The following is an 18043-nucleotide window of genomic DNA, read 5'->3' on the forward strand; positions in this document are numbered from 1 at the left end:
ATTGGGAATAATTTCTTCTAATAAATTTCCTTCGTTACTTTTTTTTTTTTTTTGTTTAAATCTCACATTTTTATTGTTTCTATACGTTTCGAAATTGCATTTACTTATCATTAAAATATGTAACCATTTATTTTGTTTTTATATGCATACACTTTCCATGGTAAAATATTATTGTTTAGCTGCGTTTCACTTGAATTATTTGATAAATAATAAAAATAATTTGAATCTCAATTTTTTTAAATTTTGCAACAGTTTATTTGTATTGTTTAAAAACGAACACATACATTTTGGCAAAATATTGGATAAATGGTAAATGAAAATGCGAATTGAAACGAAACATACAAATCCAAAACTAGACAAGGACGGAAATTCGACAGAAAAATTATTAATACAGATTAAAAATCGTTTGAATGAAGGCGAAAGGCTACAGATCCTACGAAATATACAATGTACTAGTTTAATGCATTATGGTTTTTAGTGATATATTTATTTATATATGTATATATATCTATTGATGAATTTTAACTTAAGTATTTACAAAAACGACGGCCATACGGTATACACTCTACTTTTGATTGCAAATGATTATGGATTACGATAATGATTTTTCATGTTGTATTGATTAAAAGAACAAAACTTATATAAGAAATAAAATCTCAAATAAAGACCAAAATGCTATGTCTTAAGCGTTTACTATCCATATACGTGTATATATATATATTTATATATATATATATATATATATATATATATATATGTATGTAAATGGTAAATCTTGCCCATTTTTCCCCAACTTTAATACTACAAGATCAGCATCAACTGGTTTATCTTTTGCTCTAATTGATTTCCAAAGATTTTGGTAACTTTTGTTCTATCTTCTTGGTTTTTTTGTCTATGCTTTGAATTATCTTTTTTTTTTTGTTGCTTCTTGTTTAAAAACTTTACCGACTTAACTTACATATATGTCATATATATAAACTATTATTATTCGATCCATCATCTAACATAACATAAAAAAGGGTTCCGATACGTATAAATTAGAAAAAATTACATATACTCATTATCGTTATTAAGAGAGAAATGTGTTAGTATAAGAATTTCTTGTTGTTGTTTTTGTGTTCGGTATTCCTTTTGTTTTTTTTTTTTTTTTGTTGCTTTATTTGCTGATTAATTTTTCGATACACTCAGACTTCCAGTTGTTTTGATGGGGGATGCGCGATAAACGGTTCGCTCCACATGCGCCGCAGATCGCCCTGTAGAAAGCAAAAAAATTTTATAAAAATTAAATGTTAATAAACTCCAGTTGGAAATCTTATTCTCAAGGTCTTATTCATCAGATCATTCACCTTCAAATAGGCCATTAGCAATAGTGGTAATAACGTGAATGGGACCAAATACAGCAAGGCAGGTTGCGCGGCCTTAAAAACCTCGGAACTAACTGTAGCCGTAAGTAGACCCAAGAAATAGCTACAGAAAGGGAGAGAAAATGAAACGATTTATTAAGATATCCAGTTATTGAATTTCTCATTCACTCACCCCAATAAGGAACAATGAAAATATGTCAACCTAGAGCCGACACCCTTTGGCGGTGATAATGTGGGATCCGAGGTTACGCCTTGGGACTTTTTATACGCATCGTAGCGTAGCACAAAGCATAACAATAATCCCGGCATAACAACATCACCCAAACCCAGCATAGAAAAGTGACCACTATTGTGTAAACTGGGAAATACCAATTTTCCGGGCAAATTCAATTTGGGCGTATCGCGCACAATTCCACCTAAATTCAATTTACGCGCCACAATGCCAACTGGATTCTCGGCGGGTCGTGTGGCCACTTTGACCATTACATTTGTGCTAAATATATAGGATGATAGGAATACCCAGAAGACATCATAGATAAGCAGGCCGGTCAACAGCAGCGTGGATACCTTTAAACTGGGCAACCGGACAAAGGCAATAAAGGCCACACACAGACCCATTCCCATGGCTATAATGTAAACGATAATAAGATATTAATAAAGGTCTCTTGTTTTGTCATTAATTAATCAGTTATTTTTCAATTACCATCCATCAACAGCCAGTGTCCAGTCAATACCCATATGCATACTATCGACACGGATAAGGTGAAACTAAATAATTCAGCTGCCGTGAAACGTCCACAGATGCCAAATGAGAAACGTTTACTATCCGTACAGGGACGTATGATGTACTGGCACATGGGTAACAAGAGAAATGCCAAAGCCACAGTGGCTATTACTGAAAATGAAAAGAAATAAAACGTAGTGTTAAAAATATTAAGATCATCGTACATAAAGAAGGGTGTGAAGAAAGAGAGTTGCGGTTTAATTGTTCTTTTACCTACTTAATTGTTATCAAGGGACTTATTCTAATTATTACAATTATCAATAAACAGACTGTAAGTGTTGGACATTACTTTACAAATGAAAAACTTGCTTAAATTTTAGCACTGTCTATATTTATATCAGCAAATGGCCTGCATTTAATAGCATTTATTTTAGATAAAGCAACCTAAATTATATTATAAAATTAAATAGTTTTTAATCTAAAGATAACAAAATGTTTTATACAAAATCAAGCACACAAAGAACACTGATATCTACGATTAACCAATCAATAATCAATTAATGATATGAGTTCATTAACTCTTTCACTATATCTTATCTTGCCAAGACGCTAACTTCTTAGACTTTATTTTCTCTTTGTTCTAACGCTTCTTTTTGAAAAATTGTATTGTATAAGTTACTGATTCAAATATAAGGAAACCCTATTAATATCAACTCTCTTTCTTCTCTGCATCATCGTAATGGACTTACTGGCTGTGCAGACGGCGAAAAGCAACTGCATCGAATCAAAGAAAAAGAACATAATTAACAATGATATGGAAGCACCTAAAGGCAAACACAATGCATGCATCGTATCCAAAGTGGCAAACTTATCCGCTGAAATAAAAATATATGATTTAGATTAAAATTAATGCCAATCTGGTTAAGTTATTCTACTCACTTGTCTCCTTTTCGATTTGCTCCCCAGTCAAGAGATTTGTCATTGACTCATTGCGTTTCTTTTGCTCCCGCTCGCGGGCCTCTTGCTCGATATTGAGACTGCGAAAACTGCCATAAACAATAAGGAGCATTGATATTAGGCAGGTGGAGACACGCGACGAGTCCATGACACTTGACACTGTCCAGTGCAATTCACGATATTCGCCTCCGGCTGCGGCAGCTGCTGCAGCTGCAGCACCACCCAAACCACCGCCGGCACCACCGACACCGACACCAGCACCGGCACCAACAGTTTGCGCCCCACTGCCGCCGGCACTGCCGTGCGACATGCCTCCACTCAGCCTGTGTTCTAGGCTGGCTGGCTATATGATAAGCGGAGGAGGAGGGCTCTCTTTTGGGTTGAAAGTTGTCTCCTTTCTTATCGGGCGCGTCACTCAATTAACTCAAGCAAACAAGCTCTCACTCGCTTATCTTGCTTTCCTCGTCTTTGCTATTTATTTTCCTGCTGTCCGTCTTTGTCTCTGCAACTGAAAATGAAAAAAATATTGTTTTCGTTTATTAGTTTAGCGATAGAATCTCTCGGCTTATCAAACATTCATAGGTAACCCCCACAATCTATTCTTTAAACAGCTGCAACATGTCATCAGGAAGAAACTAAAGTTTACCTCGAGCACACAAACCCTAAAAAAAAAAACCCAAATATACACAAAAATTAGTTAAATATTTAATTTCTTTGATAAATGATTTATATGTATATACTCATATGTCCATATGTACAGAAGAAAGGTTAACATTGGGGTCAAGATTTTGGGAGGTTCCCCCGGCACTGAATTTAACCAAATCTGGTTCATGCACATTTCAGTTGATTTAATTTTTCGAATTTATTACGACATCAGACAAAATGTTAAAAAATACAGTTGAACAAATATGGAATTATGTGTATAAAAATTTACTTTTTTAATGAAACAATGTATGTTTTTTTTTCGTAGCTTAACAAAGTATTTAAAGAAGTGGAGGCATCTATGATTATATAGAATTGAATTATTGGCTGAAGCTTTGAAATTACACCACCAAATCACTCAAGCGTTTCAGAAAATGTTCTTGGGGTCAAAGAACCAAATCTTTCTACCCCAATGATGATGTCACCTTGCAATAGAAATTGAGAAATGCAGCTAATGAAGAGTTATCCACAGACAAACGTTATCACGTTTATGTAGGTTCTTTGAATATGATTTACAGTCGCTATCTGATTTTTATAACCCCCAAATAAATACATACATATTTTTATATTGTATGTCAAGTTCTTTGGTGAATGTTGCGACCTTTAGAGTCAATCGAACAGGTTTTATCATTAAACAAATTGTATATTGGATAAAATGATTCGAGATTGGTTACGTCTTGTGCTTTTATATTTCATAACGAATTACCTTTGAATAGTTTTAGATAACTAATTCATTTAAAACTCCGATAGTTCTAAGTTAAATAATTAAATTTGAAGTCTAAAATACTGTAGATGATAACAAATCATGCCGCATAAACTAATTTTAGAACTGTTCATTTTTATAGGTTTTTCCAATGTTCTCATGTTTATAGCCCTATACATACAAATGTGTCAATATCACATAAACAAAAAATGTAGATTTAATTTCTCACTGTATATAGATTCTATTTATTGTTTGTTTGTTTGTCTTTGTATATGCATTGGCCAACTCTTATTTGGGTGGGTACCCCCCTTTTTTTTAAGAAACCTTTGAGTAACCGGTATATATATTGGGCAATTCAACTAACTGAAACTGCTGACCGGTGTGAAAACAACATCAAAAGGGCGCAATCAAAGAGCAACAGCGTTTTATACGTAGACCAACAAAGAAGGCCAAGAGACCCAAAACACGAACCCCAATTCAGACCTCAGACCAGAACTAGACCCCACTATGGAATAAATTATTGTATAAAAGCGTTACCCAGTTTCTTTCTGCTAGTTCTATTTTCTTCACACAAACAGTGCCAGTTGTTGTAATTGTTATTATTGTTGTATGCCTTAGGTTGTTGCACTTCTGTAATGTTAAGACAATGCTAGATGCTGATTTATGATGGGGAAACGTAAGGGGCTCAAGCACCCCTCATCTTGTTTTATCTTGATCTTGAAGAATTTAGATTTTAATTTGATTTTATATATGATTTTAAACGGATATATTGCTACTTTTGCTTATAATACGCTACGTATGATCAAAACAAAACCAAATCTAATTGGGATGGCGGTAAGTTCGTGTTCTCCACAGTCTAAATTGTATATAATTGTTTACTAATATCATATTTTAGTATTATTGCACAGCAATTATGGCAAGCAAAGCTTTATTTATAATGAAATTGTGAAATTTGAAACCCCTCTTTCACATATGTATGTAAATAGTTTCTGCACCCGCCACTGTGGTCCCAACTGTGACTCTGTAAATGTTAATGGGGAATGTTAACTATAGCAGCAAAGATACATTTGCCGTTGCTTGCACTAAATTGAGTACATATGTATGTATGTATATGTATGTATATAGAGACTCGATGTATACATATGTGTTTTATATGTAAATGTAGGTTTATGCGTAACAGAAATTATAATAATTTCTATGTTTCCTATGCTAAACTCCAACAAGAGAGCCAGGCTCGCTGTCTGTTTCTATGTGTTTGCTTGTGGGTGTGCATAGACACAGTGCATTGTCCCCCTTTTTTTCTCGTTTTTGTTTTTGAATGCAACAATTTAACAGTTTCTCTCATAGGCTTGATGCAATTGAACCGAAGCAGGCAAACAAGATGAGGGATGGCAAAATCCACATTTGCCGACAACTGCAACAGTAACAACAGCAACAACAACAATAATAACAATAACCAGCGCTAATTGCAATTGAAACATACGACAAACAGACATAACAGTAGTAGTCCAGGGGGAAACGAAAGAGAGAGACATAAAATTAATTTTGTAATGAAGGGGAAAATGCGACCAGACGACAGACAGAAAGATCTCCCACCAACAGCAGCAGCAGCAGCCAGTTGTCATTTATTAGAAATATTTGTTGAACTGAAAATTACGTATCTGTAACGAAACCAATATGATACCAATTAAAATTGGATAACCGAATCGGAATCGAACAACTGAAAATCGGTGGCAGTATGTCATTTGATCATGTCAGCAATTGGCAAACTCTTTCTTTTAAATTCATCATTCCGAAATTACACAAAACTTTGAAGGTTTTCTTTGTCCAATTGTTAGAAAAACTTACGTTATATAGTTTTTGAGTGTGATGAAATTTTAAACCACGTTATAATTTGCTGACCTTCCGAAAATTTGGATAGCCATTGAGTAGTTAATAGACAATTTCCATTGATAAGAACAGCGATGTAAGCACGATAGAACATAGAAATATATAGTCATTCTACTCAATATTTATGTAAACTGTGACTATATATTACTATTACTTAAAATTTAATTTACTAAGCCTTAAAGTGCTGTTTTAATGGCATTTACTACTACTACTTAGGTACTTTAAAACGTAATAACGATAAAAACATTAAAGAACTTTTAATTTTCTCAAGTGTTCCAAGCCAATTTTTTTTTTTTTTGCCTTTTATGACTTTAGGCATGAATAATAATAACGTTTACTACGAGAAATGACTCGATGTGCAATAAGTTTTTAACTATTAAAATTTACATACATATCACAAATAACCTTTAATAAGTATCCATAATTAAGGAGTTTCAATACTTTAATTATCGTGAAAAAAGTTCCTACTTTTCCTAATATGCATATATTTTTGAAAACAATCAGAAAGACAATTCGAAGAGTGGGAAAATTTTCATAGTGAATCAAATTTGTTTCAACTTAATGGGTCAATGACTCTTTAATTGGATAAAAATTTATATTTGGTATAACACATATGTATATTTCGCTTCCTAGGATAACTCTCGCCAATTACCTCTATTAAGTGTGTCATAAATGTTGGGAAGATCATAAAAGTTAAGACAGAAGAATTAGGCAAATACTTTGTGACATAATTTGACTACCAATTGTCATAGGCCAATTAAACTTTCTAATTTGAAACGGTTGGGAGGCGGCAAAGACGAGAAGTACAAAGTAATTGGACATAGTTGCTGTTGTTGTAAGTGTAGCTGCTGCCCACCAAAACGAATGTGAAAGTGAAATTACCACAGAAGGAGAGGAGAAGCCTAAGATAGAGATATATCAAATTGAAGAGAGAGAAAGAGAGAGGTGAGTCTTGAAGCGCCGCTAAAGCTAAGCAAAATCAAAGCAAATCAAATTGTTAATGCGGAAAACGTTAAACAATAAGGTAAAAAAAAGACTACGAAAAGAGAGTAAGACATAAAAAAACAAGTGCGTAAAGTTGTTTTTTTTAGATAAAACATAAAACACTTCATTATGCAAAACTAGATGCGATTGAGTCGGTAAAAGGGATGGAGTGAGGGGGGCGGAGCAGGCGGTAGGAACTGGTTGTTGCTGTTTTTGTAATTTATTTATCTTTTTTTTTGCTTGCTACATTTAAAAAGCTTAGCACTGCGCTTTGCTGTAACGTTTTTTTTTGTTTTTTAGTTACACTCCACTTCATTCGCAATCCTCAATCCGCTTCACTGCGTAACAACAACAACAACAACATAGGAGGAGCAGGAGAAGAATGTGGAGAAGGTGTAGCAATGTTAGGGGGTAGCTGGAACTTGTCTTTAATTACACTTTTTTTGCTTCTCTTTCTTTTTCTTTTTTGATTTGCTTACTTTGTCTTCACATTTACATTCGTGTTTGGATTTTTGTTGGTTTTTTTGTTTTTTTTTTATTCCTTTATACTGATTTTCTTTTGCGAGAGAAAGAGAGAGAGCTATTCCATTTTCCTTCTTATATTTTTTTTTTTTGTGTTTCACTTTTCAATGCACAATTCACACACTTTTGTGCACTTTTGAACAAATGTCAAATGACCATCTTGCACGATTTTTATTTGCTTTTCGGTTCTCGATTATTAATTAATTTATAATAACACAGCGGAGGAGGATTAAACTATCACGGTGCGCAACAAAAACAACAACCATTCGCCGAGCAACAAAAACAACAACGATTCGCCGTAAAATGTTGCCCTCTCGCCGCGCAAAAAAACTATTGACAGTGCTGGTGAATGTCGGTAGTGTTAGACAGAGTGAAAATGGGTCTGTTAAATTAACAGTGCCACTTTGAGTCTGTTAACTTTCCACTGTTTTTGAATTTCCCGCTAAAATAAATGGAGTGTTTTTCAGCACTGACAGTAGTATGGGTTGGCGAATTTCAATTTGGTTGAGCGACGCATTCGAGGAACTGGTGCTAAGTCACATATTTTGGATTTTGTTGGCATTGCCCACGGAATACAGGTTTTTTTTTAACGCAAAGCGCTAAACACGAAAAATTTCCCATCTCTATAAAATATATTGCGAGTTTTTGATAGAGAGAGCGAGAGAGCGCCCGTGTGCGGTTTGAAAATTGAAAAAAGAAAATTTAAAATTGATTCAAATGCAACCGCTGCACCGCAAAAATAGTGATATAAGTTTAAAAGTGTTTAATAAATAGATGAATATTTAACTAAGATAGTGGAAATATAAATATTGTGAAAACGGAACTCGGTAGTGCACTTGAGCTGCAGTTCTTGGGTCGGGTAGTGGAAGGAAAAAAAGGAAGCGGTGGTGCAAAGAGCAAATAAGGAGAAACCAGTTACTTGAGGAAAATCTAAGCAAAAAGAAAACAACAAATCCGCCAAGATGGGTCTCAACGGCTGCTGTTCTTGTGTGAAATATTTAATGGTCCTGATAAACATTTTATTTTGGGTATGTATAATTTTTGTATAAGGAACAACAACAACTGGAACATTTGATCAAGGGGCCGCGAGGGCGGGTACGAAGCGCGCACGCTCTCTCAGGCTGCTCCTCCTTAGGAGGGCGGCCTCCTGCCCATGCTTGAATTAAGCTGAGTTTTTCATGCATTTTAGAGAAATGTAATTGGAAACAGGAAAATGTGATTTTTGAACAAACTTTTTAAATATTGTGTTGTGTTTAGGCTATCTAATTGTTAGCATTTTGGCTAAAAAAAGCCAAACTATCACCGCTCTCTTTCACTCTTCTTGGTCTCCCTCCTCGCCCCACTACTCTCCATAAACAATAGAATGAAGTTCCGCTTGTGGGTGGAGAATCCCACACAAAACCATAGACACATACACACACGCACACAGGCAGATGTAGGCCCCCACGCTCCTCCCTATGCCGCAGCCCCAACTCTTTCTGGAGTTGTTGTTTTTCCAGTTTTTCATTTTCCTCTTCTATAAACAGTTTTTTTCGTTTTTTGTTTTCTTCTTTTTTGCGTGAGTTTCATTCAGCTAAAGGACTACACATTCGAATAGTAATACATACAGACACACAATATTTTTGGCGCCCCACCCATTTCGCTTAGACAACTTACCTCTCCCCGCCCTTCTAAGACTTCCTCTATTATTATACATATGTACATATGTACATACATATGTACATACAAATGTACATACATATATCTCAATCATAACGGAAAACGGTTTGTTTGTTTCTTGGTTTTTTAATTACACATATGCATGAACATACATGTATGTATGTGTGTAATTTGTCCGATCTTGCGAAATCGGTTTTAATACATAATATCTGTTGTTCTTGTTGCTGTTGTTGGATTCTTAAATGTTAGTGTTCTTTTTCGATTTCTGGCTATAGTATTTATTAGTCAAATTCTATTTTCGAATGCAGAGGAAAAACAACAGAAAACATACAGATGCTGAACAGTTGGTGGCAATGGAAGCAGGGGGAGGGGGGCCAAGTTGTAGGTGATGTCTTCTATGTAGTGGTATTTGTTGTTGTTGTAGCCATGATCCCGCTATAGAGCTACAGTGGTTAAAATTCTACTTAATACTGTAAATTCAAATGCTTAAATAAAAAAATAAACTATTTACTGTAAATTAATAAAACATTATCTTCTTAAATGTTATTAGATAGTTGCTAGAGTTGAAAGTTTCCTATATTTTTGCACTATTTGTGCCACTGTAGCTTTTCAAACATTTTCATCATCATCGTTGTGTGTGTGCGCGTTGTCGTTGGATTTTTTGGCCACCGCTGCGGGGGCATCGTGATCAAACGATTCACGATTTTGGACAGTGATGATGAGGCTGACGTTCCAATGCCTGGCGTCGCTGCCTCCTGACAAGGCTTGCGGCGTCTCTCATTAACCCATCAATGGACCAAACCAATCCAAACCACCCACCCGAAAGAAACTGTCTGACAATTAATTTATGTTCTTGCTATTCGAAAATTGATTTTCTCAATTTATCATTGTGCTATTTTTCACTCAATTATTCAGAAAAAAAAAACTAAATATGTATATAGAATCAATGCGGTTAATTTTAGGAATGGCAAGTCAACATGCAAAGGGATGGAGAGGGAAGAGGGGAGAAGCAACAACAACAGAGTGAACTCGTTTTTACTGAGTCTCTCTCTGTCTCTCGTGCTCGCTCTTACTAATGTTACGCTTTTGCTAAAAACTGGGTCAGCCAAGGACTTTGCACTTCGTTTTGCCTCTTTTTTTATTAGCCTCAATCGCGGCATACATTCTGTTTGTTTGTTTGTCTTGGACACGCGACATTGTGTCAGTTACATAAATGCATAGACCCAGATGTATGAAGATAGAGTTACACACGCTCACACACAAACATACACACACACACAATTAAAAAGGCGTGGAATCAATTACACTTTGTCAATTCGTACTACAAAGTATTTCAACATTTTCTAACAATGTAATAAACGAGGGTAGACATTAAAGTCCATTAAAGAATGCAGAAGAATCAAAAAGTATATTTCCTACATCTCCACTGACAATTTTTCTTTACATACTTAATAGAAACTTTATGAGTAACCCACGCTCAAGCATGTTTACTCTCTGTCTGTCTCTCTCTATCTCTATTCATGCAAAAAAGTCTCTCTTTGCCTAGACCACCCGCATAGTGATGTAGGGGGAAGTCAAAATTGGATTTTTATTCAGATTTCTTCAATGCATTTCCTATGAACTTAAATAGCTGGAAAATTAAAGTTCCACAGTGAGATTCAATAAAGCAAGATGGTAGAAATCTGCGTAATCTTATCAAGTGGAACACATTACGAAAGAATTATAAGATGAAAAAAAAAATGAAAATAGATAGACATAATGAAGATTTGGTAATAGTTTGCCGCAGTTTCTTAGCTTACTTGACTAGTAAACGAATTTCAAATACCCTCCTAAGCAAAGTAATTGCATTTTTGGAAACTTAAAAACACTCACCAGTTCTTTATTCAAATAATTAAGATTCAAATTTATATTAATTATACCTCGGCTTTTGCTAGTTTTACAAGTCCAGTCTTCTACTTCTACTTATAATGCCATTTAGAGGCTTTAATTGATCAAGAATCTTAACTTTTTTCTCACCTTTTTTTTACCTTTAGCATTCAAGTAATAGCATTTATGCAAATATAAATGAAATTAGTATTCCACCTGTATACTGAAAATGTGATCTCAGATTTCCACACACGATGTGTATAATTAAGATTCATAAATCTGTGACGAATGCCTCCAGCTACTATGAGTAGCTCTGCACTTCTTATTCATCAAATTTGTTTCGTAATCTAATCAAGGAAATGACTAAATCAAAAAACAAAAAAAAAAAAAAAAAACAACAGAAAATATAATGCAAATATATAATGTGTTTTACAAATAATCATATATGAAGAAATATATAGCATTGTTCTTGGTTTATTTTTATTTCAAAAATACTCTTTCCCTTTTGTATTTTATATTGATAACCTTTTGATTTATTTCCATTGATAAGGCTGTAGAATTGTTTCTTTTTTTTTGCAAAAAGCTTTACGCTTAAAAATTACACTAAACTATTGTGTTTTTCAATATAACTTTAACTGCAAGAAGGAAGATTCCCAAGTTTTCATCAGAATTCATTAAGATATCCACAGGAAGTCGGTCTTTAAAGCAAACCCACACAAGTCGTTTACCATTAAAGAGTGGCCACTGTAATTACGATATTTAAAAGTGTTAATTTAATAAATGACCCAAAAATTGAACGAGAGAAAATTGTTTTATGTCTCTGCCAATGCTGACATCATAAATGTAGATAAACAATCAGAGAGATGCAAAGAGGGAGAGCAAGTGAGAAAGATGTTGAGGAGGAAGATGTACATGTACATGATGCATCTCTATGTTCAGCCAGATGGCATCATTGGAACATGCACCCAAAGTGCATGCCCACAAAATGCAATAAAATATTCGAATATTGTAAGTAATTTTTTTTTTGTTTGGTTTGAATTCTATTTTCACAGCTTATTGGTCTGACTGTGGTAATTGTGTCGGTATGGATGCTAACGGATCCCACATTTATGCTATCGATGACGCAATCGTACAATCATTACTATATAGCCCTTTATGTCTTCCTGGCCATTGGTATACTGATCACATTGGGGGCATTCTTCGGCTGTTGGGGCGTTTGTCGGGAGTCTCAATGTCTGCTAGTATCGGTAAGTAAACCAATTAAATGCATAAAAGAAAAAAGCAAATTCTTAATATCCAGCAAGCCTACACACACTCGGCACACACCGTACACACTCAAATTTTTTGTGTGTCGCCCACACTGGACGTGTGTCTGGCTGTTTATTTATTTAATTATTTGAGTGCCCACACAAGCTACAAAGCGTAGCCATTCATAAATCTGTCTACATTCTACAATCTCCTGCCTGCAGTTCTTCTGTGTCATACTGATTGTAATGGTGGCCCAAATAGCCGCCGGTGCCTGGGCCTTTCACAACAAAGATAAACTGGATGATATTGTGCGAGCCGCTGTTAAATTTTCCGTACAGGAAGAGTATGGCCAATCCACTATGAGTTCACGGACTGTTACTTTCGATACACTGCAGAAAAATGTATGTATTTCAATTGAACTTTTGATTTAAAACTTTGCTAAACTGGTTTTTACTTTCCATTAGTTAAAATGCTGCGGCGCGGATGGTCCTGGCGATTGGGCCACAAGTCGTTTTAATAATGTGGATCGTACAAATATTGTGGATATAGCCGTTTCATCGATGAATGTCTTTTACAATATACCCGAATCTTGTTGCAAGGACGATTTAAAGGATAACGAATGCGAAATGTCCAGACGGTTGAAGTTTGGCGGGCCATTAAATATGTCCATTTATCAACAGGTAATATGGCAATCTGATTTCGCCACATTTTCCACTTACATTTGTTCGTTTTTATCGCCTACTATGGGCTTTTCTAATTGTTGTCCACTTATAAGTAATTAAGCTAGGTGTGTCTGGAACATACATATTTCGTCGACTGAATTGACATGCCCATGATGTATTTATAGGGTTATGGTTATGGTTTAAAGACTGCCCATGAAAGTTAATAATACCTTACGCTACCTAATAAAAAAATCTACTCCCGACAATAAAAATGGGTTATTAATTCATATTGATATTCCACACGCTATCCAGTCGCGTTGTCTGGAGCTGTAAAATTGAGAATAGCGAACGATAAACAAATAAAAACCAATAAACACTTTTAATGGTTTCAAGCTCTTGGCAAATAGATGTATATACATATAGCTATATATAAAAATTATAAGAATAAAACTCTTGCGCTCATTTTTTCATTATTGTCTTTTCTGTTTCTCATTTCCAGGGCTGCGTTGATAAACTGATTGAGATTATTAATGAGAACTGGGTGACCATTTTTGCCATTACGGCTGCTGTCATACTGTTGGAGTTGCTGTCGCTGACCTTTGCCCTCAGCCTGTGCTGCGCTGTGAGGAATCAGTATTACAAAGCCTGAGAATTACAGAATTCCCATAGGGAAATAACAGACGATGAGAAGTACTAACAAACCAAATGTAAACTGAGGCAAAGACGTTATTAAAACCAACAGCAACCAAAACAACAATAATAATAACAACAAATCAGTAATTTGGGGGAGAAATTTGAAAGGAAAAACCCTAAGAGAATGAAAATTATATGGAAGGATCGACAGAGTGGAAACGCAAATGCATTTAAAGCCCGAGGCCTAAAACGAAATGGCTAAAATACTTTATATACCAACCAAGATACAATTTTCTAGCAAAAGGAGCAATTGTATTTAATGTGTGAGATCTGAATCTGAATCTTTTTAAGGATTTTGTGTACATACATACAAAATATACAGAGAAAGAGACATTGAAGCAAGTTAAAGCACAAGCCATGTAAAGACAGGAAACAAAAATTGTTAAACAACAACAAGAAAAACATCTTTATATATGAGAAACCGACAAAAAACTTTTCTAAAATATTTCTACAAGCATAAAGCAACTTTAACCATACATACAGCCAGCATAATACATTAACTAAATTTAGCAAACACACCAACACACATAAAATGTTTCTAAATTCAAAAAAACAAAAACATACATCACCAAAAACGAAAAATCAATGCAAAGAGAATAGATTACCACTTAGATCTACTACAACAGTTAAACTAGACAGCAAATGGATAAGCTAATTTATATACTAAGAAAATATTTCCATCAGTTTTTCTATGTTGGACGCATTAATTATGTACATGGAGGAACGATTTTATTAAAGGGACGGATTAGCCATTATATTCGGTAAGCGGACTTTACAATATTTACTCTTGTATTCTCAATTTGAACACAGATCGCATTGTTTGTTGTATTTGTAAAAAAATGTATCCAAATGAATGATTCCAAGACATTCGATATGATAAACATATAGAATCGAGATAAAAATTATGGGAAGCAGTCTTTAAAATGACATTTTGCAAATAGAAATCTGTTTTAAAAACTATGATTCAAAACTTGGAGATAAGATGAATTGAATGTGGCTAGTCGGTTCCGAAATAAATTGATCCAAGTGATTTAGCAATTTCTTTTTAATATTAATTGCCAAAACAAATAAGAAACAAGCAATCAAATTATTAAAGGGAATTATGAGAAATTCCTTATATAAGAAAAATTAAGTTTTTGTGTTGTTGTATGCCAAAATTAAATGATTAATTAGTTAATGACAGCATTCCGCAAATGTGAGAATGCCCAATTTATATTATGTCCATCCAAAGACCCAATCCAAATTGTCTAATTTGTCCTGTGCTAAAATTGCAATTCGTTGAGCTTCACGAAAATTCAAAATGCCAAATATTTTAAATGTATTTACAAAAACTGAAAAGTTCATTTTTTTTTTACTATTGATTTGAGCATTAAGCCATAAGTAAAAATACGCTCTTTTAAGATTAACCGAAACGAATTTTGTCGAATCCAATTTACCTGTAATCTTATTTCGAATGAAATGTTAAATGAAAGTACACAAAAAAATATATTTACCTAATTCAACTACAGAACGTTTAAAGCTATACACTAATTTAAATCGTACACTCCCACAAATTAACATATATACCTATTACATACGCACATACAACATACATACATATATTTTGTACAATTTTTCATTTCGACAAATCGAATTTTATGTATATTTATCATTATATTATTGTTGTTATATCGTATGTGAATTTTGTTGTTAGTTAAAAAGAAAATGAAAGAAAATCCACTAGAAATGAGCGTCATACGTTGTACCCTTTCATATACCTAAATGTTTACTTAAATAGTAGCTCTGCCTGAAGTATATAAACCAAATCTGAACGAATCTGATAACTAATGGATCGCTATATACATATTAGAAAAAGATTGCACGATTGAGCTGTTTATTTTAAATATAACAAGAGCTTAGTACTTACTCTTGATATATGTTGATCCGAATTATCGATCACAATCAATTGTGACCCAGATCTATTATGTCTTCGAGCAGGGCTCTTAAGTAACCCGAAAATGTTTCAAAAATTAAAAAAAAAAAAAACATCAAATCAAATTCATATAACAAAACTATATTAAAAATAAGTTAATTGAAAATATACATTACTTACGTAAACAAAAAGAAACCTATTTAAATTTACACTATGCATATTAAAGTAAATATTTATTTACAATACAATTTTCGGTCTAGTAAGTGTAGTTGATTAAGTGAAAAGATAATTTTGAACAAAAGCAAAAGGCAAAAAAGCGTTGCAGATGAAATTTTAAAACACATTTTAGACCCGTAAGTCACATCCAGAAGTAAAAGTAGCACAAATTTTTGTGTGTTCGGAGAGGAAAACTAGAGAAATATGGAAATCGATAAGTCGATAGCACTCACTTTTCATTAAAGTAAACCGCAAATTGCATATGAAATCAAAATATTACACGAAAAAAAAAGAAAATACACCTAAACAAGTGCATATACATATAAAAAAAGTCGTTCACATCAATCAATTTACATTTTGCTCTACTTAAAAACACATAAACAAAATTCCCAGCATCAAACATCTGTCAAAGCAATAAGCTAAGAAAAAACCAAACATTAAACCGATCAAACGATGCTCAAAAAGAAAAACTTACTTATAGTAATATATGGTAATAAATAATTATAATGAAGCCGTTACTCAAGAACAGAGGCATTAGAAATACAAGAATTATAAAACAATTATGATATTTGATATAAACACATTATAGAGAATCGTCGTGGCATATAATTGATATTTCAAATAAATAAAATATCTACTAAAACAAAAAAAAAATAAACAAAAATCATTTCCTAACTGATCTGAAAAGGAGAACATAACGTATGTCTAAAGGTATTTTAAGCAAATCGAATGACATTATCAGATCTTTGAAAGTCTTGCAGAGAACTGAGATAAAAGAAGTTTTTCGTTTTGAAGAACAAGTCCCGAGTCCTTTTATAGGGATCAGGATGAAGATGGTGGTGAATAAGATATCAAGGACTATTCTGATCTTTCAGATCGAAATCCTGAACTTTTTGGAGAAAAACAGATGAATACATAATTAAATTGTTATTTTTATTAAAATGGTTTATATTTTGTTGTTGTTAAGTTTTTTTTTTGTTTCTTTCTTCTTACCATTTTATTGTGTAATGTTATGATTTTCTTCTTACAATTTGTTTGTTTTGTTAAACCGTTTTCAAAACTAAATTGAATTATCATTATTAGTATAGATAAACTTAGAAATGACACCAACTAACAGTTAAACAGATTGGATAATTTTAGCTTCATTTACAACTAAAAAGAGATAGAGTACAATTGTGATATCTATTCTGAACTATAAATATGAGTTTCTGTTGCTTCATTCGGGGTTGAATTGATTTAATATGGAATATTATTATTTTGAATGGAAGTGAAAGTTTTACAACAAAAAGAACTCACGGCTCAAACTCGGCTCTGCGAAAGGACTTAAAATTTAAATAAATGTTGCAAATTGATTATTCTTGAATATTTCAGATAGTTAAATTCAATTTTCTGTATCATAATGATAGATGCCATTATACATATATATTTATATATATATATATCTATATGTATATATATCCATGTTGAGTTATGTAAGTACTTATGATCCAAATCCAAATCACTAACCACGTTTGCTTTTTTGTTTACATACATAAGTAATTCAATTTCAAGATATTTGTGTTTCATTGCATTGATAGATGAGAAATAATATATATGCATATATGCTTGGTATGTATTTTTCGAAAGGGAAATTAACATTTCTCAATTTCTCAATTAGTTATACATAAGTACATAAATTTAGTAAGTAAAATCTAAAAACGCTTATGCTGAAGAAAATTATTATCATAATTTACAATTTTTACTAGGTACATTTTTGATTTGAATTCAATTTGTTTTTTTGTTTTTCTTGTTTTTTGTTTTGTCAGTTTTTCAACTAAAATACGAATCAGGTTTCTACACTTTTCAAGTTCAATCTGGGTTTAAGAATAATCTTTCGATTCCTATTTGGATTATGTTTTTGTTTTTGCTTTTTTGTTATTTTGATTTTTAGAACTAACTAAC

General features: G+C 33.2%; 2 protein-coding genes across 2 annotated transcripts; one reads left to right on the top strand and one right to left on the bottom strand.

The window, feature by feature from the left end:
• Positions 1–231: 231 nt before the first annotated feature.
• SppL (signal peptide peptidase-like protein) lies at positions 232–8130 on the bottom strand. Its single transcript, XM_068299653.1, has 7 exons — positions 7804–8130; positions 3028–3553; positions 2838–2963; positions 2068–2259; positions 1537–1990; positions 1347–1467; positions 232–1253 (listed from the first exon to the last, which is right to left on the bottom strand). The coding sequence occupies exons 2-7, from the start codon at positions 3353–3355 to the stop codon at positions 1185–1187; spliced, it is 1290 nt and encodes a 429-aa protein (XP_068155754.1). The 5' UTR covers positions 3356–3553; positions 7804–8130; the 3' UTR covers positions 232–1184.
• A 355-nt stretch (positions 8131–8485) lies between these two features.
• Positions 8486–17068, top strand: Tsp96F (Tetraspanin 96F). Its single transcript, XM_068299965.1, has 5 exons — positions 8486–8874; positions 12424–12618; positions 12841–13020; positions 13084–13299; positions 13781–17068. Exons 1-5 carry the CDS (start codon positions 8809–8811, stop codon positions 13928–13930), a joined length of 807 nt encoding a protein of 268 aa, XP_068156066.1. The 5' UTR covers positions 8486–8808; the 3' UTR covers positions 13931–17068.
• The last annotated feature ends 975 nt before the right edge of the window (positions 17069–18043 follow it).

Source organism: Drosophila tropicalis, unplaced genomic scaffold (genome assembly GCF_018151085.1).
Source record: "Drosophila tropicalis isolate 14030-0801.00 unplaced genomic scaffold, ASM1815108v1 contig_878, whole genome shotgun sequence".
Taxonomy (NCBI): Eukaryota; Metazoa; Arthropoda; class Insecta; order Diptera; family Drosophilidae; genus Drosophila; species Drosophila tropicalis.